At 36.5% G+C, this 27,500-nt stretch overlaps 1 protein-coding gene across 2 annotated transcripts in view; it reads left to right on the top strand.

The window, feature by feature from the left end:
- LOC136851575 (uncharacterized) overlaps positions 1-27,500 on the top strand; it is a 1,000,137-nt gene that overhangs the window by 194,814 nt on the left and 777,823 nt on the right. Inside the window, exon 1 of one of the 2 annotated variants that reach the window (XM_067125848.1) lies at positions 8,288-8,930. The exons of the other annotated variant lie outside the window; for it this stretch is intronic. Coding sequence (XP_066981949.1) covers positions 8,837-8,930 — 94 coding nt within the window. The 5' untranslated portion in view covers positions 8,288-8,836. Of the gene's footprint in view, positions 1-8,287; positions 8,931-27,500 lie in introns of those variants that run through there. 2 annotated transcript variants of the gene reach the window in all.

The raw sequence follows: 27,500 nt of genomic DNA, 5'->3' as shown, positions 1-27,500 counted from the left end.
TAGGAGGCTGGCTGATGTCGTCGGTGCGAAGGCGCGGAGTTGGCTGTAAATTATGCCATTTGTAGATGTTTGCGATAGTGTGCAGGGGGGCTTTCGATAAGCAGGCGGATGCAGGTATTTTCACAACGTTCCATTGATAAGGGACACAACGAAGGACCCTAAAAACATGGATGATTGAAGGCAAACAATGAAAACATTTTTTGCGCTCTTGGTGACAGTGCCGCCGTGATAAAGGATAGCGTGATTGTGCGTCGGAGTAAAAACGATTTTCGGTGTCTTCAAGTAACGCTGGTCGAATCAAGGAAATTACCTGACCCCTGAACTTTCCCATACTTAGCTTGAAAGTTTGCCAAGTTTTCGGTACCTGGGAATCACGCTGGTTTTCTACTTTTACTGTTTATTGGAATCTTTTGTGACCCCAGGGGACGGCAATGCAGTCTCGTTCGTTTTCTGTTCATATATATATATATATATATATATATATATATATATATATATATATATATATACACATATATACACACACATATCTACCTATCTATCTACCTATTTATATATAATATAAATACAAATATACTGTGTATATATATATATATATATATATATATATATATATATATATATATATATATATATATATATATATACACACACACACTACACTATCTATCTATCTATTTATATATAATATAAACACACACACACACACGCACTGTGTATGTTTTCTATGTTAAGACGCTCTCCTTAGCAAGGAGGGCCGTAGGGGGTTAGTGCCTTCAGTGCACCTCAGGTGGTGAACTGTAGGCCTTACTAAATGGTGTTTGCAGCGTCCCCTGGGCCCTTTGCTTCACCCACTGTTTAATTTTTTACTTTACCACCATCCCTGCTTCCTTTCTTTCATCTTTCTCTTGCTTCTTGGGGCACCTTGATGGTCTTCTCTCAGTTTCACCTATAGAATCCTTGTGCTTCAGCTTCATGGCACTTATTTCCTGGAGCTCTGTTCAGCTGTCCAACCACTCGAGCTTCTTCATCCAATGACTTGAGGGCTGAATGTGCACCAGTGATTGGGTTTACAGTCTGAAATTATGATTCAGTTGTTCTTAACATGCTTGACCAAGAGAGGGGGAGGAAAAAATACAGTAGTCATTATCACACTCAAGCGTTAAGTGCCATTTGAATATATCATAACCTTACCCTTACTTTGTTTTACTGTCAACAAACTCCTCTTGCAAACTCCGTCAAAATGTTCGCTAGTTTGTGCAGTTTCTTTTCACAGTCCCCAGTCACTACTGTATCACCCGCAAGCATCGTCCATGATTATTATGTAGGTAGGTGGGAAAATGGGACTGGACGGTGCTCCAGTTTTAGCCACACTTATTCGAACTGCCATAAATAAAACTTATGGCGTCATTTAAAATGTCCCTTGTGAATTGCATGTATACTGCATATTACTTATTTATTTATTCATCTATAAATATCACGTGTTAATATGACGTTCTTATGAAAAGAGAGCGCAGTAACACCGCAGAGGAGATAGTAATCATCCTCCCTTCTAAATGAGAGAAGGAGCTAATTAGCAAAGTGATTTGGGGACAGAACGGGTACGAGTTAAAGCAGAAACTTACTAGTCATTGGCCTCTCTCTCTCTCTCTCTCTCTCTCTCTCTCTCTCTCTCTCTCTCTCTCTCTCTCTCTCTCTATTCCTGAGGGATCTACAGCCCTATAACTTCGATTTATAATTTAATATTTAACATTTGCAGGTGTTCACCTTGAAGTTGGTGAGTGAATGATACGTTAATGAATTATAAATAAAAGACATTTTTAATTATGCAGTTTCACAAGATAGGATTGCATTGTAACCCGAATACGTCTGGTCTGATCAACAAGTGGCAATTCGAAGCAAATCTCAAACAAAATACTTTGGAAAGGTTCATTGATATTACTTCATCATGGGGAATTTCTGCCATTGTAACGTGGTCGGTGCTTATCTGAAAGCATACATACAGTGACCAACATAACTTCTAATTCAAGAGCATGCAGGAATGAGACATTGCAATACCTGACCCTTTTATGTTATTGTCAAGTGTAAATATGTTGGCTTTCCAGAGTCTGGAGGCCCACACCAGCCCAAACCTAATTCCTTTCACACCTTACCACACTTACGGGCCGCCAGAACCTGTTACAAACATGTACACCTCTTCATGATCATCACAGACATGCTTACATACCCAACGCTAAATCTGAGACCCTCTCACTAAATTACGTCGGTGGGCAGTGTATCTCAATCATGCGACGCAATCCAAGTAATCCCATCAGTTGATTTAGCTGCCTCAGTGATTCTTCCACGGAGTGGGTTACCTGTTTTGGTATCCTGCAATTTTGGTGTCTGTCTTCATTCTCATTTATATTCACCTTTTCCTTTCCCTTCCAGTTTCTAGCCGAGGCTTATTTACTTGCTGGCATTCTTTTCTCTCTGGAGTCTATCTTAGGTTTATCTACTACTTTTTCGTTTTTAAGTTTCTAGCGGAGGTTTGTTCTCAGTTGTTCAGGGGTTAAATGCTGCTTGGTATTAGTAGATTATTTCCTGTAGCTCTTTAACATATTTTTACACCGATTTTTTTTTAAGGGACCGTAACTGTAATTGTTCATTTTGTGTAGAATTTCATGCTGACTATGTTTTCATCGTATTTATTTTTGTGTGTATTTTATTAATGTTTATGTTTGAACAGCGCATGATCACAGTATTTTATTGCAGAGATTTTCATACTGGAGATTTTATAATCTGTATAGAACAGCGATTGAAATATGCTTACTTGTATGACCTCTGGTTTTTGTATTTTTACGTCTGCCATAAATTCCCCTTTTCCTCGCCTTCCCGTTTATGTGTGCTGTTTCGCCCATTATTTTTTTTAGGTTGAGAGAGCTTTATCCTTGCGCTTGTTTAGGTCAGTCATAATGAGCTCAGAAATGTGGCGACGTTAGCTGTCTCTAAATATTGGTCGGCTTTGTCACTTTCTTTCCAAACAACAGCAAGTGCTGGCACAAGATCTGCTTGCTACGAACACCATCAGCAACATTCTTCCCATTCGCAACTAGGCTCTGGAATTTTTATGCCAGTGGCTCTTCAAACCGTCTATCATTGTTCATGTCATTTATATTTGCTTCCTTGTCTTTTCCTGTTGATTTAGTCTTTGCTGAAATTTTGCAGAAATTTTGGAAAAGTCATACAAAACTGGACTAATTTCAGAATTATATAAAATATATGTTTCTGTGCAGCATGTATTCAGAATGTTGTAATGCGCTAGATGGAGGAAATTCATGAAAGGAAATCAAAATTTCCGAAAGAGTGAAGCATACATCTCTTAATCTGAAATTGCAGTTTTGATTTAAACGAAGCTGTTTTAACTCTTTAATTGGTAGGATACTTGACTTTGGTGTTAGATGAACAAAGAAATAAAGTTTTATCTAAATCCAGAAGTAGGTAAGAGTCACAGGGAATTATATTAATTTTTTTTTATTTTAGTTCAAATTCAAGTCATATAAAAAAGGAACGGGGAAGTTTCCTTAAAAAAAAAAAAAAAAAGAATAATTGTTCCCTTATCGAGGCGTGTGTCGCTGGCAAGTGAATTTAAATTGGTGACCATCTTGTCTGAGGTACAAATCTCAGCAGTGGGCGGACAGATGGCGCTTTTTGGTCGTCATTGTTCTGTTTCTGAGTCTTTGCCATTGAACGTCTCCTAAGGTTCGTTTGTTTTCCCTTTCTGCTCTCGGCCATTGTTAATGAGACCTTGGAAATTCTGGGAATTGGCTCTTTTCATCATATTCGTCTTTGTCCCCTCGTTCTGCCTCAACCCCCTCCCCCCCTTTACATTTTGGTACGATTTAGTACTTGTGCGTTGCATTGGGTCAGTCTGTGTCCTGCACAGTTTTAGTTATTATTTATAAGCTTATTTTGAGTTCTTTATCATATACTTGACACCTTTTTCCGTATTTTGATTTAATGACGAGCGTGTCTCTTCGTACTATTTGGACTTCATTTAGTTAACTTTGCCTTCGCGTGTCCTTGTCTTACACACACAAACACACACATATATAGACATATATATAAATATATATATATAAATATTTATATAAATATATATATACATATATATATATATATATATATATATATACATATATATATATTTTATATATATATATATATATATATATATATATATATATATATATATATATATATATATATATATATATATATATATATATATATATATATATATGAGTGGGAGGGAGAAAGATATGTGGAACAATTTCTACAAACAAAGGATGAAACAAAGGATGTTTATCCACTGCAGATTATTGACTTTTCAATGCTAATTTTTGAAATATCAGAAAATTCTGCACAAGGCAAATCAAAGGAAAATGGTAAAAACTTTGAATGGGAAGTTTGTTTATTTAATGGTTAAGTCAATGCAGCACATAACGGAGGGAGTTGTCTTCTTGGCACCTTTATCCTTAGCCGCAAATAGACCCTAAACTGATTACATCAATGAAGCTAACATAAATAAGTGCCCTCCCTCTCAGTTAAAGCTATTCTAACATAAATAACTGAAGGCATCTAACCCTGAATGACAAAGCCCAACCTCACTTTGAGCTGTATTGTCGCAGCACTTGTTAAGTTTTTTTATAGTAGATGTCGAGACAAAATTCTTTTTTCCCTGATATGTTGTTTCCCCGTGGCTCCGACTTACTTCAGTCAGCTGATTGTTAAACATACTTAATTCACTTCTGAGGTTAAGAAACCCCAGTGGGTTGTAACGAAACGGTCTTACCACTCCTCATCGCCCGGTTCTTGGTTTTGTTGTTTTAAGAGCGAGGGCTCTTGCTTTTAGAGCAGCCCGTAAGTAATGCATCTTCCAGTAATTGAATCCGGATTCTTTCGCCAATGAGACGACTGCCGTAGCAGCTAAACTAAGAAGCCCCCGTTTCAATTCTCACTCATCTTGTCAGGTACCCAGACAGTACAACCCCAGATAGTCCTTAATCGATCACTCAATCTTCTTGCCCAACACACCGTCCCGTGCAGTGAGTACCTAGCTGTCGGTGTGGATATGGCTCAAAGGCCACATCCTTGTCACTAGTGTTCGTGGCTTCGATTTTGTCACACAGGTTATGTTTTAGAAAGAAGGAAAATAAAAATCACCAGGATCTTTCCACCGCCCCCAGGGCCCAGTACCGCCCATTTTGGGAATGGCTGATTCTACGATGTGGCCAAAGAAAATTATCGTCTTCGTCTCTTACTGGAAGAAAAGCAGTCTCAAGAGCTGGTCTGGCCGATGACGTTGCTGTTGGCATTGTTGTTGACGATCTTGTAGAGAAACCACTTTCCTGGAGTGATCTTCCCATCACTTTCCATCGTCTGCCATTCTTTCTTCTTGAGTCTCTCCCACGATCGTTTTATGGTAGATCGACCAAGTAGATCGTCCTCCAATTAAGGAATTGAAAGGGTTGTTGGAAGGTAACCGCCACTGTGACGGACGCACGGACTGAAAGTGACATTTCAACGTGATTGTTGATGGAGGACACAATGCAATTGTAGATTAGAGTTGATATAGTTTTTTTGTTTTAAATTAAAATTTAATGTAGTATAATGGAAGTTTGCTTGATGTTTCCATGTATCATCAATAAACTGGTCATTACTTTTCCCGCTGTAAACACGATAGACCTCTTGAGAAAGTTGTCAGTTACATGAATTTTGAGATGTTTCTTATCGAAAAGATAATTACTCCGCAACAAGACTGGTAAAACTGTAAGATGTATCGGTAATCCTACACTTAAATATTTATTTTCAAAGAGTATTAATTGCAAAGATACGTTTATCTTTATTTAAATCCTAAAAAAATGTGTTTTTATCGAAATTAACTTAAGAAGTAATTACAGCAGTTTGTTTCTTATGGTTGAGAAGCACATATTTTTGTCAGCATCCACGTAGTATGTCATTTGATTGCCATATTTGAATCTATGGGTTTATTGTAATATTTCCCTCTGATTAGATTCCTTTTCATTCTCATTTTTATCAGTCACTTTGAACTTTTCGAATACTGCATTTTATTGCATGTCTTATGAAGGTGATTCAGCAATAGTTCCTTTCTCCGCCAACCGCGTCGTCATTCGGGCCTTCCCAAAGATGCAGGGCGAAACAAAAAATAAGATTAAACAACAAACCACAAGTGAATTGCGCAGATAATGTATAATTTCCAAAGTTCTTAAAAGATTTCTTGGATGCCGCGAATGTCATGCCATCTTGTGTGTGTGTTTTGTGTGTGTGTGTGAGACCGCGTCATTTTGATCCAGGGTTCGCACGTCCGGGACTGAGAGGGTTCAGCGCGGTGTCATCTCATTTGCTAAAACAAACGGCGTTTAGATTCGAGCGCGCGATAACGGCTCGATCTCCATTGTCTTGGAGGTTCAATTGGAGGCGATTGCCGGAGAAGGCAAGGAAGTCTGGCTGGTGGCTGAGCGGCGGAAGGTTGAAAGAAGTTGATTGATAGGGATGTTGACGGAGAAAGTGGCTGAACCGTTTAACGTGACTTACGGCGCGGGTCAGAAGTGACGCAAGGTGTCTTTTCGAGATACGCCATTTTCGGCATTTCTTAGGCGTTAGGCTTGTTGTTGAATGAGTCGACGTTTACAGTAGTTTGTGACAACTCTCTCTCTCTCTCTCTCTCTCTCTCTCTCTCTCTCTCTCTCTCTCTCTTTGTCCATGCATTTTAAGTCGTAGGTTGGAACAAAAACCAGTTACTGAGCTCGATAGTGATGTTTTGTATAGATATCAGTCAGAATTTAATTTTTTCACCGTCCAGGTTGTGGTTGGTTAATTTCGCTCCATAAACAGGCGTCGCAAGAAGTGTGGTCGTCAGTGCCGATCGTCTCGGCTTTCACAACGGGTATCAAACATGCCAAAAGTGTCTCGAGACGTCTTCTTGATATCACGACGGACTTCTCCATTTACGCGCATGGAAATGGCTGGTCCTTCCCTGAATGCATCCTGTTACTTATACACGTTTCGCCTCGCATGAATTCCACTCTCCAAAATTAGAGGTCTTTCTGACACGGAGGGCAAATAGATTCACCCGATTTGGAAACGCTTTTTTGGGGCCGTTGCTTTAGTACTCCCTCGCCTGACAGAGGAAAGTCTTTACCCAAATAACGGGGAAGTGCGTTAATGTCTAATTCAACTCTCTCTCTCTCTCTCTCTCTCTCTCTCTCTCTCTCTCTCTCTCTCTCTCTCTCTCTCTCTCTAGCCGTTATTCAGTGATATTATAAGCATATATAAGAGCAGAGAGAGATGGTGCAATGAAATATTATATTCTTGATCGTATCGCAGCAAATTGACATGACGTTATTTTTTTTAATACTTAATCTTACTGGAAATCGGAACTTCAGATCAAATTATGGTTCTTTTATTTTTTATTTTAAATCTGAAGATGATTGAATAATGCATTGCTTCTACACCTAAAAGAATGAAGTTTCTCACATGTTAGAGTTCATTGTTCAAAGATTTCCTTTACTGTTAACCAATACCCTGTGGAATATATATATATATATATATATATATATATATATATATATATATGTATATATATCAATATATATATATATATATATATATATATATATATATATATATAGTATATATAATATATATGTATATATCAACATATATATATGTATATGTATATAGGATATATATATAAATATATATATATATATATATATTTATATATATATATATATATATATATATATATATATATATATATATATATATATATATATATGTACTATATGGTAAGCACTATATATACTCGGTGGTAAGCACTGGCATTTAGACGGGCTGTGATTCAATACCTAATTGCCGCCACCAGCCGACCCAGCCATGAATAAATACGAGGGTCAGCAATGGTCAAGAAAATTGGCAGTAGCTAGCAGCCTCATTCGGATACCTGCTGAGAACCACTTTTGTCGCCACTATCCTAAAAGGGGGAAAAAGACGCTGGGAGAATAAACGTTTGTGTTTTGTTTGTGTTTGTGATTGGTTGTGCTCGTTGAAGTTTACGGCACAGAGGGTTCATTCATGATAAGATTTTGTTATATTCCAGTTATCTTTCCATTAATATAATTATACTTTTTTCAGATATACGGAAGTTTTCATATGATTTTTCCCAACGAATGAGTTTTGAGTCACGAATAAGTTTATTGTTGCAATGGTATATGGATATTACAGCAGTGTCAAGATCTGCAAAAATTAATTGGGCATTTTTCATTTAGGAAAATGTGTGTTTTATGATAACAGTCAAATATTTATTGCTAGGTAAACCAAAGAGGATGTTGCATATTAACAATATTTTGTCAGTGTGATTAGGAAGTAGAGGGATAAAATGTCTAATGGTATCATCAGGAAGTAACAGTGTGTCGTGTGTATCATCGAAAATTTATTTTATTGAAAGAAGTGTTTGAAAGCGCCTTAGCTTTGAAGCGATTTTTTCGTTCCGAAGTGCAAGTGAGATTTAATGGTTCTGAAATTCGCACGGCACCCGTAAAGTTGACGATAATCCCAATGTGGAAAGGGTACTTATTTCGGCAGATTTCTGATGGTGTCAAAGTGCCCTGTAACATGAACAAGCCACACCTGACCTGACCTGCCCTCCCGGGATTAACGCGAGTTGATAAGGAGTTCCTCCTACTCCTTCTTGTGGCGAGTTTCTGCTCCACTCTATAATCTCCTTACTCCGCGGTAATACCTTGAAGGAGATTCCCTTCTTTTGGGCAACATGGTAGTGGAAAGGAGCTGCAGTAATGTGGAGGGAAGCCTAATCCTGAACGAGAGAAGGATTGTGAGGAAGAAGAAGAGGCAGTGCGTTGGTGGTGAGTATTTGGGATTCTTCTTTCGTAACAGAAATGTCTCTCTCTCTCTCTCTCTCTCTCTCTCTCTCTCTCTCTCTCTCTCTCTCTCTCTCTCTCTCAAAAGTATTTGTAAGGAAAAAGTTGATGCTGAGTATTCGTGACCGTTCTTTGCTAACGGATTCTCTCTCTCTCTCTCTCTCTCTCTCTCTCATGAATGTGCTTTGTAAGGCAATTGTTGCTGAGTTTTTAGAATGGTCTTTACTAATACAGTCTCTCTCTCTCTCTCTCTCTCTCTCTCTCTCTCTCTCTCTCTCTCTCTCTCTCTCTCTCTCTCTCTCTCATGCATGTGTATTAATATACGTTTGTGTTGGGTATTTTTGACTGTAGTTTCCACCTCCGTCTGTCCACCTGTCTCGACTGCCGGTGTGTCTGCCCGGCTCACCTTGTAATGACACGGTTGAAGGATTTCACTTAAAAGGGAGACCATCATGCATAGATGAGTATGCGGGAGACAGTCCTTCTGTTCCATGTCTGTATATCAGTGTAGACTTTTATGGTTTTTATTATAACTTTGTAAGGGCTACCGAGTGGAACCCCATCAGATGACACCAAGGTTAATAACCTTTACCATGACCTTACTAAAAATAGCCGTCGTGGGGGCAATCGTGTGTCACAAACACCTCTCTTCAAGATAACATTTTTGGGGTTTTCTAAGTCTGCAAGGATTTTAATGTTTTCTTCGTTTCTGCATTTGGAATTCTTTAGAGAGGAGTTGGTTGGTGGAGGACTTGTATTATTTCAACAGTATTCTCGGTTGTTTTTACAGTTCTATACTGTGCAAAGCTTTTTAATTCGTAGGCAGCTTGATCGCACTGATATTCTTTAGAAGTGTCTGTGATGGTTATGATTGGGTTACTTGATTTGCAGTGATCAGTTTTATTGTACTTAACATTGTATGTATTCATAATTTCCGTGATGATTTCGTTTGTTATGCCTTCAAAACTTATTAAGGAAAGGTAGACTTTATTTTAAAATATAAAAGAAGACTATAGAGGGTCTTTTTGGTCACCATTCTTTGAATTAGGAGACTGTGGCCTTTGTTTTTCTATTAGAAGTTGGACAAATTAATTGTAGGTATAGATCACTGATAAAGTTTTATCTATCTGGAATATGACTTACTTTATGTTATTTCTGTAACTGTTTATTTTTCTTAAATTCTTCGTAAAGCAATTTCGTGCATAAAATTTACTGAATTTATTTTTATATATCGTCTCTTTTAAATTTAGAACAGATTTTAATTACTTATTTGCCATGAGGTGAATAGTACCCCATCCGTAGTTACAAATGTTGTTGGAACTTTCATTAGTCCCCCGGCGACGAAGTTGCCAAGGCTAGTTTTTCCTTCTGTCTGTTTGTCTGTCTGTCTGTCTATCTGCCTGCCTGCTTTTAACGCTTACCTGAATTAATTACGTGTGTATTTAGTATTGTTAGAATGAGGAGTGGCCATGCTTCCATGTAATTCCTTCCTGTCTGTTTCCATAATAGCTTTTGTTTTTTCCTGTCATTATTTGCTTAAATAAAGAAGGGAGAAATATGCCAAAATCCCTCCCCTGACGGAAGCTTTCAACGAACGATATCTCAGGCGGGAGCCCTTTTCAGTCTCGTTAAGGAATCCGAAGTGTCACTGCCTTTTCCTCTCCGATGCCCTTTCATTGCGCATCGAGAATGAAGGATAATTGTGTACGTTCTGAACAAGAGGTTGTTTAGGGTCAGGGTCTTCGAATTACATCCGTGAACAAGTTGTGCTTGTCACCTTTGAACCGTGATTTTCGCCATTATGGACGACCCGACTTCGATTTCTTGACCCAGGTACGTTAATGGGGGAAGCGAATTCTGCTTCGTCAGCATTGTCTGCTCCGGAATAAGTTTAAAAAAAAAACTAGTAGATAGGAAAACTGGAATGCATGAGTTTGGCTAATGCCAACTCGGGGAATCGTAGCAATCACGGATTTGAAGGTTGGTAAAACAATTCTAAGTTATTAATTTTTAAAATTTGAGGATGTTAAATCGAGTCGATTTTTTAAAACAACATAACAAAATATAAAATTGAATATATATACATAATTATATGTATGTATATATATATATATATATATATATATATATATATATATATATATATATATATATATATATATATATATATATATATATATATATATATTGTATATACATACATACATACATACATACATAAACACACACTTTTTCCAAGTACTATTGGTATTAGCATATGTAATCTTTTGGCGAATGTAAGTTTCACATGTGTAAATTACTCATTCATTAATTTGTTTGAAGAATGAAATTTTTAAAAGTAATGTCATTTAAATGCTATGTTTCCATTATTTATGTGAAAATATGATTAGTCCAGTCATCATTTATGTCTTTTTATTTATTTATTAATTAAGCAAGATAGCGTACTGTAAATATAATTTATGTAGACAGTACCTATTAATCGTCATTAACAAATTTTAATGAGCTAATAATTCATTAGATACTCCAGTTGGTTAACTACTTGGCTAATTACTTTACTATTGAGATTGCATATTGCGAATATTTTAGGCAACCCGCGTTTTAATACTTATTAAGCAATTAATTTTATTAATCAGTTACTTTCTTTGTGAGGTTGCAAGGTTCCCCTTTTATTACTCCGTTATTGCATTCCGTAAGTAAAGGCAAGAGAGGAAGTACCCGTAATAGCATCCCCCCTACCTATCCCCTCCCTCCCCATCCCCTCCTTGTAACGTTCCTCTGTCAAGTTACTGATTATTAATGCTCAGTTTATGAAAACGACAACCCATTTAGATGCCCAATTTTATATTAATAACCCATTTAGATACGCAATTTTACATTAGCAACAGCCCCTCTGGGACGTATCTCATTCCAGCCGTCCATATCTTGCGCAATGGACAATTACTCGAAGGGAGAATGACATGCAAAGTGAGACTTCTTCATCCGGGCGAAACCTGGAGAGCGAGAACCAGACGTCCTTAAAGTCGGAAGTTGCCCTTTCCCAAATGGCAATTTAGACCTTAGAGGTGGGCCTTTATCGGGCCAGACGCCGCTCTAGGCTTTAAGGGCGAAAGTCGCACGGTGCCAGATCGCAATTTAGGCCTTAGCGTCTCACTCTTATCGTCTCCGACAGGTAGTTACGGTTGTATGGTTGGGTTTAGGACGGATTGCGAGATAAGGTATCTTCCTTTAGTACCCTGTAAGGAACACGTTCGTTCCTTATTATTAGGCTCTTGATGCCTTTGGTGAGATCCGATCCCCTATGAACTTCCCTTAGCGCAGTTTTTTTTTCTTCTTCTATGCTGCAGGATGTTTTGAAGTCATCCCTTTTTTTTATGCGTAGTTATAGGATATTTTTTATTCACATTTGCTACTGCTATTCTGTTGCTGCAGCTAATTATAGGCGCAGTAGCAATAACAGCAGTTGCATCAATAAGGAGTAGTTGCGGGTAGTTTGTTTTGTATTTTATAATGTTGAAGGGTATTGAAGTTTATCATATTGAAGAACATTGAATTTCATCACCCAGTGACTTGAAAAATTTTTGATACTGAAATTGCAAATGCTCTTGCATCAACTGCTGTTACTACTAGGCTTGATAAAAAATTAATAGGTTTGTGTGTGTTTGAATTTTATCATTGTGTAGGCTTCATAAAAAATTAATAGTTGTGTGTGTTTAAATTTTATCATTTTATCTAGTTTTTCTTTTCTGTGTCGACTTTAGATTCTCGAACGTCTGAAACTATTCGGCAGAATTTCAGTTTTGAAGGGATATTTCTTATAATATTTTTTTCATATTTTGTGTGTGTAACTGCGTGTATTTAAATGCCATTGGCAGTTGTTTATAAGTTCTTCGGAAAGGATATGTACAGTATAATATTCACATGGTGCAGAGCAGAGGTGAGTTATCATGATTTTATTACTTAATTTCATGATATGCTTCAAAGGTTTGGTCTTAATGCTGAGGAAGGAAAACGCTAAAAATATCTTATGAACGTTAATTTTTATAAAATGAGACCCATTTATTTAATCCTAGTCGTTGTTGGAGCTCGTTATTAAACAAAATGGTGAGAAATGTGAGATATGTGTATTTTAAGATCTTCCCATTGTGAAGATTTTATTCCTCTTGCCGAGTGACCAGATTTGCCGGACAGCCGCACCAATATGCTGTGCCATCTTCTCAGTTCCAGAGGTCCTTTAATTCTTCACACCGCTGAACTCTGGAACAGTCTCCCTCCCTGAGGATGTTGTGCAATTAGAACCTCAAAAGTTCAAGCGAAGTGGCACTGCATTACTACCCCTGTGCTTTAAGACTTTATCTATGTTTTTTATCCATTTCTCTATTGATTTATTAATTTGTCTTTTTTTTTCTTTTCTAAGAACTGATCTCTTCTTTCTGTATTTCCTATATTTTTTGTAACCTTCAAATGGACACAGATTCTTTGGAAGCTTGAATTTCAAATCAGTGGCCCCTGTAGGCTTGTTCCAGATGAAAAGGGGTTTATCTTCTTCTTCTTCTTCTTCTTCTTCTTCTTCTTCTTCTTCTTCTTCTTCTTCTTCTTCTTAATAATAATAATAATAATAATAATAATAATAATAACAATAATTATTGAGATTTTCATGTATTCTTCCTCTCTCCACGATTGGAAGGAAGATTTTGGCAGCTACGCCCAGCTGCAAGTCGTGAGTTGAGGCGAATGAGGAATTGAAGAACCACAAGGCCGAGCATCTGTAATAGCACCATGAGCTTACAATTATAAAAATGTAATATGGTTTTGAGGGCAAAGGACAGCGTGACCGGTGACAGGCAGACTTTTATAGCCTAGGCCCGAAGAAAACTAGAAAAGAAGGAAGAACGGTGCATTGTAACTGCTAAGGAATCGGTCGCTTGTCATCCTCTTAAATCAAGAATATTGAGTATGTGTGCCATAAGCATAATTTCTTTTGTTCTTACATTTATGTACACACCTGCATATATATATATATATATATATATATATATATATATATATATATATATATATATATATATATATATATATATATATATATATATATATATATATATATATATAACCAGTGAACAGGGGCACAGAAGGAAGTGCCCGAAATATATGGTTGCAACGTTCAGATAGTGTTTTTGGGCCTTTTTATCTTCATATATATATATATATATATATATATATATATATATATATATATATATATATATAGACATACAGTATATATATATAGATACATATATATACAGTATATATTTATAGATGCACACATACATATATATACAGTATATACATATATGTGTGTGTGTTCTGTGCCTGTATATGTATATATACTTCCTGTCTCCTTTTCGGCAATGAATACGTGAAGTCGGGTTCTATGGAATCACCCCAGCCTATCACATTCGTCCTAGGAAAAGAAAACAGTTTTCTGTATTTGAATGTGGTTTTGGTCTAAGTTCCCACCTCTTTCTGTGAATGGTATATGGATGGGCTTGCCTCAAAGTGGCCATTAGAAAGTCATGGGCTCTCCCTTTTACGTATGGGTTAATTGTTCCTAGTCTCTCTCTCTCTCTCTCTCTCTCTCTCTCTCTCTCTCTCTCTCTCTCTCTCTCCCCATTGAAATTGTATAAGTGTAGGTGGTATTAGATGTTGGAAAGGTGTGCCTGAGTCTTCAACAAAGACTGCCGCTACGTCGGTTTGGTTAGCAAAGGGAATGATTCAAGTGTTGAGCATAATATTTCATATATATATATATATATATATATATATATATATATATATATATATATATATATATATATATATATATATATATATATATATATGTGTGTGTGTGTATAAGCACACACACACATATGTGTTGTTGTGCATATGGCCGTAAGTGTCTCATGTTTCATAATATATGTATAATCTTGCAAGCAGGCATTCAAAATTACAAACGCATTGAGATGTGCTCCCTATTGCTAGTTCATCAGTCTGTGTACTTGTGTTTCATCTTCATAAGAGTTCACTGACCGGTAGAAACTTTGCTATATTTCTGTCCACACGTCTTGTACACGAAGTCTCGATATTTTTTTATTTTAAATGCACAAAATTCTTTTATTTGTTAGTTGATGAACTTACCCGAACCTCGCGTTGTTGAAAGTGTTGATAGTAAAATGTAAGTACTGATAAGGGTTGTAGTTGTTGTTATTAATCCGTTGCTGTTGTTGTTGTAGTGGAGAAAAAGAAAAGAAAACGAGAGCAGACATGGCCATTTGCTCTCCTAACGCATAATGGTCTTGTGAACCTCTATCTTGAATGGTTGTCTGAACCACCTGCGTCTTGATGGCACTTCAAGTTTAGATCTGTCTTAATTTATTGGGCAGCTCGAGTATTCATGGGGCCAGTGCCAGAGTGATTTCGATCAATCATTGACTGAGGGACTGTTATCGTCAATCAAGGTTTTTGCTTTTTCAACTTAGATGGGTAACGCTGATGTCAGGGAGTCGTTAAACACGAAGTGGACGAACAGGCAGGTTATATATATATATATATATATATATATATATATATATATATATATATATATATATATATATATATACATATATATATAATATATATATATATATATATATATATATATATATATATATATATATATATATCTTCTCTCTCTCTCTCTCTCTCTCTCTCTCTCTCTCTCTCTCTCTCTCTCTCTCTCTCTCTCTCTATCTCTCCCTGTTCTGAAAAACTTGTTCAAAAAAGTTTCTTCTTCATCTAGGATATAATATATATATATATATATATATATATATATATATATATATATATATATATATATATATATATATATATATATATGTATGTATGTATGTATATGTGTGTGTGTATCTGTGTATATACTATATATATTATATATATACTGTATATGTGTATATGTATGTATGTATGGATACATGCTTGTGTCTCTCTCTCTCTCTCTCTCTCTCTCTCTCTCTCTCTCTCTCTCTCTCTCTCTCTCTCTCTCTCATCAGAAGAGTAACCCTGTTCGCGAAAAACTTGTTCAAAAAAGTTTCTTCTTCATCTAGGATATAATATATATATATATATATATATATATATATATATATATATATATATATATATATGTATGTATGTATATGTGTGTGTATCTGTGTATATACTATATATATTATATATATACTGTATATGTGTATATGTATGTATGTATGGTGTGTCAGAAGAGTCTGTTGTGAAAAACTTGTTCAAAAAAGTTTCTTCTTCATCTATATATATATATATATATATATATATATATATGTGTGTGTGTGTGTGTGTGTGTGTGTGTGTGTGTGTGTATCTCTGTGTATACTATATATATACTGTATATATGTATGTATGTATGTATGTATGGATACATGCTTCTCTCTCTCTCTCTCTCTCTCTCTCTCTCTCTCTCTCTCTCTCTCTCTCTCTCTCTCTCTCTCTCTCTCTCTCCAAACGTGTTCAGTAAAGTTTCTTCTTTATTTTAGGTAAAAACATGCACAGTAATGTGGCACAACTAGAATTTCACGACCGTATACCGTGATAGAATTCTTTACCCCACAGAACAAGATTTTCTATATTACTTCTGTGAGCATGAGTCATGAAGCTCTGTTCTTATGTAAACGCAATCAGATAAATTTTCGTTCGTCAAAATATCTAGAATGTGCTCGCACTGGAAGTAAGGCTTATCCCCGTTACTTCCACATATAAGTAAGCTTCGCACACCTTTGTCTTGTATTTTACTAAATAGAATCGTTGCTTCTATTGCTTATTCTATTGGCTTTTAAGCTATGGGTTTAATTTTTTGTCTCTTTTTTTTTTTTTTTTAGGACAAAGACATATTTCCATCGTCGTCGACCATAGTTGACTGATCGGCCTAGTCCACATACTGTACATACAGGACAACACAGTGAAACCTGCTGTATGATACTGTATTTATATAGTTATCAGAATTAGATAATGCTGTTTCCTGTTTGAAATTAAATTCCAAGGTAAATAAGGCAGGCAGATGAAAAGCGGCCAGCTGTGATTTTTGCATGAAGATATTAAGATTTTGGGACGTTAGAACACATTCAGAAAGTGACACTCCGTTACGATGAAGGTCACTGTTCCACTTGAGGCCTTTGATCTGGTCCTTATAATGAAGGCCAGGGTCAGTAATATAATTTGGATAGATCAACACATGGCAAGAAAGATGTCACTGTCTCTCTCACTTTCTCCATCTCAAATTTTATATGTATATCTTTATATATGTGTTTGTGTGCATACATAATGTTTATATATACAGTATATATTTACACATATATACTGGTTATGAGTTTCGTTAGCACATCATCTTGAGAGATATAGTAGACAAGAAAGAGATGAACTTTTCGTTTATTTGATTTATGTTTAACCTGACAAAATGCAACTGTGATTAGTGCAGCCAGAATGTTGAATCCAATGTACACAATTATTTAGAAGAATTCTTTGTGTTCTTTTAAAAGTCAAAAGCAGTAAACACCTGTTCAGATGGGACAAGCTGAGGCCAATGACCCAATAACAGGTTTGTAAAGAATCTGTTACCCTCCAGAGATGTTGGGAAAAACATATCGGTTATTAACAGCTTATTTAAACATAACATCGAAATGACATTGCAACCAAACGACCAGTATAGTTCACAAACCCTACACCATCTTTCTTAAAAAGAGAAAGTGTAACAGTTTAAAGTACGCATAAATTCGTAGGTACCTCTTGGTTCCCGGGCTTTCTCGACAACTGTAGCTGACCGACGCAAATGGAAGGAAGGTCCTTTTGCATAGTTTAGCTATCTCCATGCCTGTCTCTGTCTTTTTGTCTGTTTGGCTTTTTCTCACTCCGCTTATATACACACTTAAATTTATATAATACATATACGTATATATTATATTATACACATATATATTTATATATTATACACATATATATGTTTATATATATAATGTGTGTGTAGCTTTAATTTTTATTTGTCAGAAGTTTACTTAGAACTAAAGAAATTCACTGCCTTTATAATAGTGTCTCTGTCATTTCTGGAAGCAAAATAGGGTTTGGACTGCTATTTTGTATATTTCATTACATAGATAAAAGCAGAAGAAACGTGTTCTCTGCTGTAAGTATTTTCCACAGTTGCATGCTTCTGATCCCCTCCTTTTGTATTTCTGGCAATATTCCTGCTGATATCTTGTAACTTTACAGAAAAAAAAGAAAATAGACTCCTTATTTTTATTCTTTGCAGATATATGTGTGTATTTGTATATTGTACATGAATGATTGCGAAACGCAACATTCCATTTTTGGGAGAAGCGCTCGCTGTTTTGGAAGAACAGCTTCTGTTGTTGCTCTTTATTCAAGTTGAAGTTGAAGCTGTTGCACGCCGACCTCTAAAGAATATTTCTCTCTCATACAATGTACGCTCTGCATGTCTGAAGAACTTTCGTTACTTTTGTTGGAGATCACACATGAACTAGATGTTTGCTTAACCACGTCAGCGTTTAATTAGTCCCTGTGACCATCCGAAAGGATTTTACTAAGTTCTTGCGTCGTAGTTGTCAAGGTTGAGTGAGATACTGCCCATGCATTCGACGTGCTGTCGTGCAAGGCTTCAAAAGAGACAAAGCGTTATAATAAAGAGCGTGAGATTAACGCCGACGCAAACACACTCGGCCTTTTTTAAAAATTAAAGTATGTTATGTTTTTGGAAAAGACTTTGAGCTCTTTGTACGTCTGTGTGTGTGTGTTTTGAACAGGTATGAAAAGTCGTAAACTTTCAATGTTTATAAATTTTTTTACTCTTTTTAATCCATATTATTTGGTTCCGGCATCGATGACTATAGATATTAGGGCGCCAGCGTGCAGAAGTTATTTTATCAAGCAATCAATAAATGTATCTTTTACGAGGAGAGAAGTCATGTAGCGGATAGTGAAACTCGAGTATTTAATTATACCTGGACCCTGATGTTAAACAAAATTATTTAAAAACCTGCAAGCGCTAATCGTTTATTCCGCGTAATTTCCTTTTGGGAAAGACGTATGCGCCATGTCTGCAATTGCAGTTTTGTTGCGGAACTAGTTTTGTTTTACTATTTGTGTGTAGGTCGATCAAAATTCACTAGTTGCAATCAAGAAATCTTTCCAATTAAATAGTTTCTTGTTCAGCTTGGTTGCCGATGAGAAGATAAAATTTGCTTTACATCCATCAGTTTATTTTGTCAAATTTTGTAAGATTTTGTTTGGTAGTTCTGTGAGATTCTTTTATCTTCCTTCCAAATCGTAGCTCTCCGCATCCCAGGCATCCTTGTTATCGAAGCGAGATTAATTGCCGTATTAAAATAAGAAAGGCCCCCTAAATATTGTGTAGCCTAATTAGCCGTAAACCAATAAACCCCAGAGTAGGCAGATGCCTTCCGAAGATACGATATTATAAGACAAAGCAGGTAAGGGACCACAGGCATTTCTTTCTTCCTATCCTCCTCCTTTTCCTCCTCCCCTCATCCCCTCCCCTTTCCTCCACCTACTCCTAATCGTCTTTCTCTTCCTTGCCGCGCTATTAGCACACATTGCCAATTACCTGGTGCTGCCGAGAACTTTGGCAAAAAATATATTTGCCTCCTCATCTTCGGAAGCTGAAAATGACCCAGAACCAAGTGGTTAGAAAGAAGCGAAAAGTTGATGGCTTGAGCAGGAACCAGGTAGAGCTAATTAGCAGTTGCCTTAAGAAAAAAAGTTGGTAGCGAAGGTCAGGATGATTCCGGAATGAGGAAAGGACGCGTGGAATGATCCTCATGGAAGGCTGTAGGGAATACTGGACGAAGGTTGGTAGCTGGTGGATCAGAAGAATGTAGTATGGCTAATGAAAAGAGACCGATCAGCCATTCCCCTTTTGGGACGTGTTGGATTAATAGCCTGGAATTTTGAAGGTTCGTGCTATAGGAATGTGGGATGGTTGAGAATGAATGGTCAGACTTCAAAATGAATGGGTGAAAGGTAGATCATAGGAATGAAAGGACGAATGATCTTGGAATGAAGTGCGGTAATACTGATACTTAAAAAATGAATGGGTGAGCGGTAACTCCTAAGAAATGACGTTGTGGACTGGTATGTATAAGAAATGAATAACAGTGGTCAGAAGTAGGAATTAGGGAATGAATGAGTGAACAGTGACTCGTAAGAGTGAATGAGTTACGGGTAAATTTCAATACACGAACAGGTGAGCCTATCGTGCCAAAGCTATGAATGGATTAACAGTTACTTATAGAAATGGGTGAGCGGATACGCATAAAAAGTGAAAGGGTATACAATCAGAATTGGTTTATAAATGCGCATTGCAATTTTATTCTGTCAAGGTGGCTGTAGTATTTGTGGAAACTATACACAACAGATCGTAACATGATTCATGTTTTAGTAGTGCTTGGATAAGCTTGGATAACTTTCGTATTTTCTTTTATGAACTATAAAAACTAGAGTGCATTGTTTATTATTTAGTGAAACGAAAATCTGGTTAATCAGCGAATATATTCGTCCAGTATCGTAAAATAGGTGACTTTGATGGACTTGATATTTAGAAAAATATTTTTAAACGTAAATACGGAGGAGGAATTACACGAGTTGTCAGCGTTAATTAGGGATGGCAAAATAATTACTCATCAGCAAGGAAGGTCGGCTTTGAGATGAGATGATGCATGATATAAAACAACATTAATGATGTCGTTAAACCAAGGTTAATTGAGTAGCATCCGGCGCTGAAGCTCTGACAAAAAAAAAAAAAAAAAAAAAAAATCTTACAGCAAAAACAACTAAAATGATGCTTGATACGGGACTTGTTAGCGTGGATCATCCTCTCTCTCTCTCTCTCTCTCTCTCTCTCTCTCTCTCTCTCTCTCTCTCTCTCTCTCTGGATGTCGACTGTAACATGATAATTGATGTGTTACGATGAAATATCTTTCTTTCTCTCTTTCTCTCTGTGTCGGTGATGTTGACTAACTTCATAATTGATGTGTTAAGGTGAAATTCTCTCTCTCTCTCTCTCTCTCTCTCTCTCTCTCTCTCTCTCTCTCTCTCTCTTATATGATTTTAGCCCATTGATCAGTGGACCTTCTGCTTGCTTATTTCTTGAACAAACGTTGCGAGGTAATGCTAATTACAAGACTTCAACAACGAAGAGTGCCTACTTCGGTCATTGCGCTGTTCATAAAATCTGGTATCCAAACAAGGGGTACCCGAGGAACCAAAGCCATTTTTCTAATTGCGCACGCCTTTCACACTAACAACGTAATGAAGGTCACTGGAATTGGTGAACAGAAAACTAAATGATCAGGTGTTTACCTCTGGTCGTGTGTTTGAGGTCGGAATGCCTGAGGGGGGTGGCCCAGTGAAGAGGCTCCAAAACAGGTTTTGGAAAGCTTAGAGAAATTAAAAGGAGAGAGAGAGAAAGAGAGAGAGAAGGTGATGATCGGTTTCAGAGGAGAAAAACACATACAACAAGAGCTGGTAATTGTTAAATTGATAAGATGTCGATGTAAAGAGGAGTTGGGATGCCTCGTTCATTATTAAAATTTCACATGTATTGTGTATGTGTGTGTTTGTGTGTATGTGTTTATGGGTCGGACAGGGAGAGGTAAAAGGAAAAGTTGAAAAAAGTTGTCTGAATAGTTTTGAGAGAGAGAGAAACTGGAATTTGAATAGTTTTGAGAGAGAAGTGCAATCAGAGCAGGGTACAACTCGGAGACGATAAAGTACAGAAGGAATGAAGTCGATTCCGCTAACGGACTCCTTTTATCTGGGCTCGACAGGATTCATTTCCTTACACCGTTCTTGAAAGCACCGTCACCTGAAACTGACTTTTGAAATTTTGACTCCTTGACCAGAGCGATGCGTTTCAGAGAGCGGGATCAACGCTATGTGTTTTCCCAAAGACAGGTCTTAGTTTTTTTTTATATTTCAGTTGTTTGTTTAATTATTTTGCAGAGGCCAGTGTAACTGGGGAACTGAATACTTCTTGCAGAGACCAAGAGACAACGAAAGAAAGGAATAGGAAGATAAATGGTGTGGCGTAACCTGTTTGGGAGGGATAGCCCTGACTCTTAAAGGAAGAATATTTGTAGGAGCTGAGAAAAACATTATTAGGAAGAGAATTTCAAAGCTTGTTCAGCTTAGAGAAATGAAGACTCACTTAGTCATGCGATTCTGGGAGAACTGCTGGTTACCACAAGTTACCAAACAGGAGCTACGATTCCATGCTTGTAATAATGGCTTGAGCTTAATTTGTAGGAACCACGTGGGTCTAGGAATCTGTTACTATTGTCATTGTATGCCATGCCTTCATGAAACTCATTCTGTGTCTTATTGATGGTCGTATTTCACTCCTTTTAGTTCTTTTTAATTCATGTAATTTTTACGTTTTCGGTTGTTAGTATTTTAGATGGGGACATATAAAATAGATCTGCTGATTTCTTGGTAACATTTAATGACATAATTTTGTTCAAGGTTCTTTTAATTTTGTTCAAAGTTCTTTTAACCTAAATTCTTTGATAATTAATTTACGCCTTGATTAAAAAAAACGCTCCGATCTCTCGCCCATTAAATGGAAGCACTTAAGGTCTGAACAGATAAAAAGAAAATGTAAAAAAAACCCGAAAGGTACAAAGATGTTCTCAAATCCATTATCTCAACTACTGACGTACCCTTGGTGGAGCCAGTGTAATCCATCAGCGAGGTGTCACTTTGTGTACTCAGGTTTTAAGAAGTAGATTCTTGTCGGTTATGCTTGAACTATGGATTCAGCGGTGCTTTCTCTTCTCCCTTCAGGATCCTTTCTTTTCCAGGCTGTCAAAGCATTGTGATTCTGAGGGATTTTTTTTAAATGGGGGTTATTCATGTAGATTTTTCTCTAAGGTCCACTTACGGGTTAGCGCTAAATCGTTAAAGAAGTTAAGATTTTGTTTGTGTGTGTGATGAAAGGTGTAATGAAAATTGTAATACGTATTTTTTCCATGTTTTTTTTTCATCATACATATTCTCTGAATATCTTGAATTATCTATTTTTTTTTCATCATACATATTCGCTAAACATCTAGATTTATTTTGTAAGAAAAACAAAACTAAAGGGATATACTTCTTACGTTATTATAAAAGAAAATTCTTAAACTATGTATAGATACTGGTTGTTTATATCCCTCTTAATATTTTGTGGGTCAAAACAAAAATTAATTTTAACTGAATGACATAGTGAATCGACAGAAAAAGGAAAATATGTGAAACCGTATTGTTAATTGCAAAAGATGTTATATTGCAGTCTTTTTTCTGTAGAACCGAGAACGTTTTAGGTAATATGTGGGATGGACTTTATCTCAAGTAATGTAGCCTAATGACAATTTTAGGTTATTTGTTTCAAGTAGGGTGATTTCAGTCGTATAAAATCGTTATTACGTCATGACTTAAGTGGTCAGGGATACAACAAGTGAATCCTCGTCCAAAATGCGTCTTCTGTTTTATATTTAATCCCCTCGCCCATCTCCTTTATCAATATCCCTCTCTGGCTCGGCTCAGTGACGCCTTCAATGCCGTCCCACCCTATACATAGTTCATACAGGTCACACAAACATAAACAGGGATCGCATAACATCCCGGCTTCATATACACCATCGACAGGGGCGACCCAGAAACCCAGGAGATAAAATCTTAACGGCGGAGAAGGCCATTTTGTCGTGTTATCGGCGAAACTAGCAATTAGATGGCTCTGCCCAGACCTCGCCTTATCTCCTCTCCATCTCTTAATGGTGGGACGACCTTTCACCTAATCTGACCCGACCCTTTTGTCTCGTTGACTTTCCTCTGTTGTGACATCGGCCGATGATTGCGATAATGTCCGGGAACAAAAAATAAACGCTCTCTATGGTTTTCGGGTGGTAGGCCGGCTTGCTGATGGTGGGGACCTCTCGGCAGTCTTCTTTTCAGGGCGGTTTTGATATATTCAACTACATTCTTTAGCGACGTATATTTAGATTCGTCGAGCTTTCTGTTTTTCCCGCTTGTAATTGGGTGCTTTTTATATATATATATATATATATATATATATATATATATATATATATATATATATATATATATATATATATATATATATATATACACATATATGTATATGTATATATATATATTTATATATATATATACACACAAACGCACACACATATATGTTTATATACATATGTATGTATGTATGTGTGTGTGTGTATACGCACACAAACTACTTGTTTTCTTGGAAAGGCGGTCGTTTCGGCTTTCAGCAAGACTTTTGGATCCACCCTGGCTGAGATCCACCCAAAGAAACGAATACCAGGCTCACGATCTTGCTGCTCACTGCAGCTGAGGAATTTGTATAGCTACGAAAATTTGGTAACAAGTCTTTCATAGATAAAAAGTGCCTAATAATGTTTTGGGGTAGTTTAATCCCATAGAAAATTTACCCTCTGCTTAACACCTGCTTTAGACCTTTTAAAACCCATGTAACCTAAATGATATCCGTGGTAATGCGTAAATGTTCTTACGTGGGTATCTTACGATAAATAAATTTTATATTTTATAATTGCTATTAACTTTTTAGATGACATATGTTCACGGTAGAAACACTAATTGCTGTCGATTAGGGTTAGAAGTCCATTCACTTTTGCAGCCATTTCTTTTTCCTTGGGCTAGACGCAGAGATAATTTCTTTCCCACACTAACTTTGAATGTGACCTATGTTTAGAAAACTCGTCCTCTTTGCTCGGGATCATTTTCAAGACTCGAAACAGCATTGTGCACGCCTATCCATCCTCATCTTCAGGCTGTGAACACTCAACCATCTTTCCCCTGTAGTTCACCCACTATTACTTTCTTAAAAGTCAAAGAAAAAATACCCCAAAAATAAAAAAAAAAGAAGAAGAGAGATAGTTCTCCCTCTCACACCTCTGAGCTGAAGACGCTGCTCATTACCATCTTAGCTATCATCTGCCAGCATATAATGATGGTAATGGGAGACTTTAGCTAAAGGGTTAGAGAGTAGACGAGTGGCGGGGTCAGCAGGAATAAATGGTCCGGCAAGGTAGGAGACGGTTCGGGGAAAAGGTAGAGTTTGGGAATGCTTTGGAATTTAGTAGGGAAAAAATAGGATTCTTGAGAACTTCGTGAATCTAAGGGAAAATAATAGTTTGTGAGATGTGAGCTCATTCTTGAATTTCAAGAAGAGGTGATGGAAGTATATGAGACTGCTCTTGAATTTTAGGAAGGAGAAACTGGGTTATAAGAGATTCTTTAAAAAACTGAAGAAGAAGAAATCGGGGTTTATGAGATTCTTCTTGAATTTCAAGAAGAAAGGGGCGTGTGAGATTATTTTTAAAGTGGAATAAGAAGATAATGGGGTTTGCAAGATTTTTTTAAATTTTAGGAAGAAATATGGGTATGTGAGATTCTTAAATTTAAATAAGAACTTCGGGTATATGAGATTCTTCTTGAATTTTAAGAAGAAATGGTGGTATGTGAGATTCTTCTTAAATCTGAGTAAGAAGAAATTTGGGTTTATGAGATTCTTTGGTATTTTTAGAAGAAATAAGGGTATGTGAGATTCTTAAATTTAAGAAGGAAGAAATTGGGGTATGTGAGATTCTTCAGGAATTTTAATGAGAAATAAGGGTATGTGATATTCTTAAATTTATATATGAAGAAATTGGGGAATATGAAATGCTTTGGAATTATAAGAAGAAATAGGGGTATGTGAGATCCGTTTTGAATTTTAAAGAGATATACGGATATATGAAATTCACGAATTTAAAGAAAAAAATATCAGTATGACATGAGATTTTTCATGAATTTAAAGAAGTGGGTCATGTGTTGTACTTCTCGAATTTAATGAAGATCAGTTTGGGTTATGCAAACATTTCTGATCACTTTATTTTGCAAATTAAGGAAATACATTTTGGTATATCCGAAATAAATAGAAATTGAACTACAGTACCTGTTAATGGGGTTTTCACCTTGGTCAGTTAATAACGAAAATGTTATGTAATGCATATAATACCTACAAAATGTTTAAGCCAGATAAACGTTTTTGCTCATACACGTGAAAGAAAACAAATGTTTCTTTCATCAGTACTGAAGAAAAAACAAACTTCTTTTGAATGAGAAATGGGACATAAGTTTTTAGAATACAGATTTATAGTGGAGTCCAGTCTTACCAATCCTAGAGAGATTATAAATAAAAAAGTAAACAAATCTAGAGTCATATTCCTCTACTTTCACCGGGAAGATAATATTTACATTTTTTACTGTTACTCTTTTTGTAATGTGGCAGCTTGACGTCTCGTCATTTACATATGTGAGGGAAGAGACATCAGGGATGATTATTTCGTTGTTAGGGCCAACGTTTTCCATATCAACCTTCAGAGACATACGTCTGCCTCTCTCTCTCTCTCTCTCTCTCTCTTTCAACGTAAGCAGAGAAGTAGTGTGGATGATTTCCAAACTTCGTATGTTTATATGAATACTCTCTCTCTCTCTCTCTCTCTCTCTCTCTCTCTCTCTCTCTCTGTCTCAACGTAAGCAGAGAAATAGTGTGGATAGTTTTAACAACTTCATATGTATATATCAATGTGCTCTCTCTCTCTCTCTCTCTCTCTCTCTCTCTCTCTCTCTCTCTCTCTCTCTCTCTCTCTCTCTCTCTCTCGTAACGTAAGCAGAGAAGTGTGTGGATTTCAAAAACTTCTTATGTATATATCATTCTCTCTCTCTCTCTCTCTCTCTCTCTCTCTCTCTCTCTCTCTCTCTCTCTCTCTCTCTCTCTCTCTCTCTCTCAACGGAAGCTGAGAAATAGTGAATGGTTTCAATACTTCCTAAGTATATGCTGTATGAATATGCTCTCTCTCTCTCTCTCTCTCTCTCTCTCTCTCTCTCTCTCTCTCTCTGGAAGCAGAGAAATAATGTGGATGATTGCAACACTTTATATGAATATTCACTATGAAGTACAATACACTCAGTAATAGATGCTTGTAGATGTCTCTGGCAGTTGTTGACATGGTGTAATTATCAGACCCTAATAAAAAAATTAGTTATGTGAATCGGAAACAAAATGTACCTTCTTTAACTTGAGGGTATACCGGAAGTCGCTGCGTATGAGTTGGTATTAGAACGAGGAAGAATGATAACCTTCAGTTGATTCGTCTGTCTTTAATTTTTTCCACGAATTACTCAAAGAAAAAACAAAACAAAAGAGGATGTTGTCAGCTACACTTGGTAAATTGATTTGTCATTAAGTGAGAAAAGAAAATTAGGCAACTTTTATCCCGTTTCGTTATGTATTGATTATTGTATAGACTTGCAAATCCGTTTAATTCCACTTTATAAAAAAAAGGATTTGTCTCTTATTTCATTTCCTCAGGTACTGATTATTAAGTAAAGATTCTGCTCTTGTAAATAAGGACATTACTTGAGGAAACAGCT

Source organism: Macrobrachium rosenbergii, chromosome 23 (genome assembly GCF_040412425.1).
Source record: "Macrobrachium rosenbergii isolate ZJJX-2024 chromosome 23, ASM4041242v1, whole genome shotgun sequence".
Taxonomy (NCBI): domain Eukaryota; kingdom Metazoa; phylum Arthropoda; class Malacostraca; order Decapoda; family Palaemonidae; genus Macrobrachium; species Macrobrachium rosenbergii.
The sequence above is the reverse complement of the archived record's forward strand: the minus strand, read 5'-3'. Positions and strand labels throughout refer to the sequence as shown.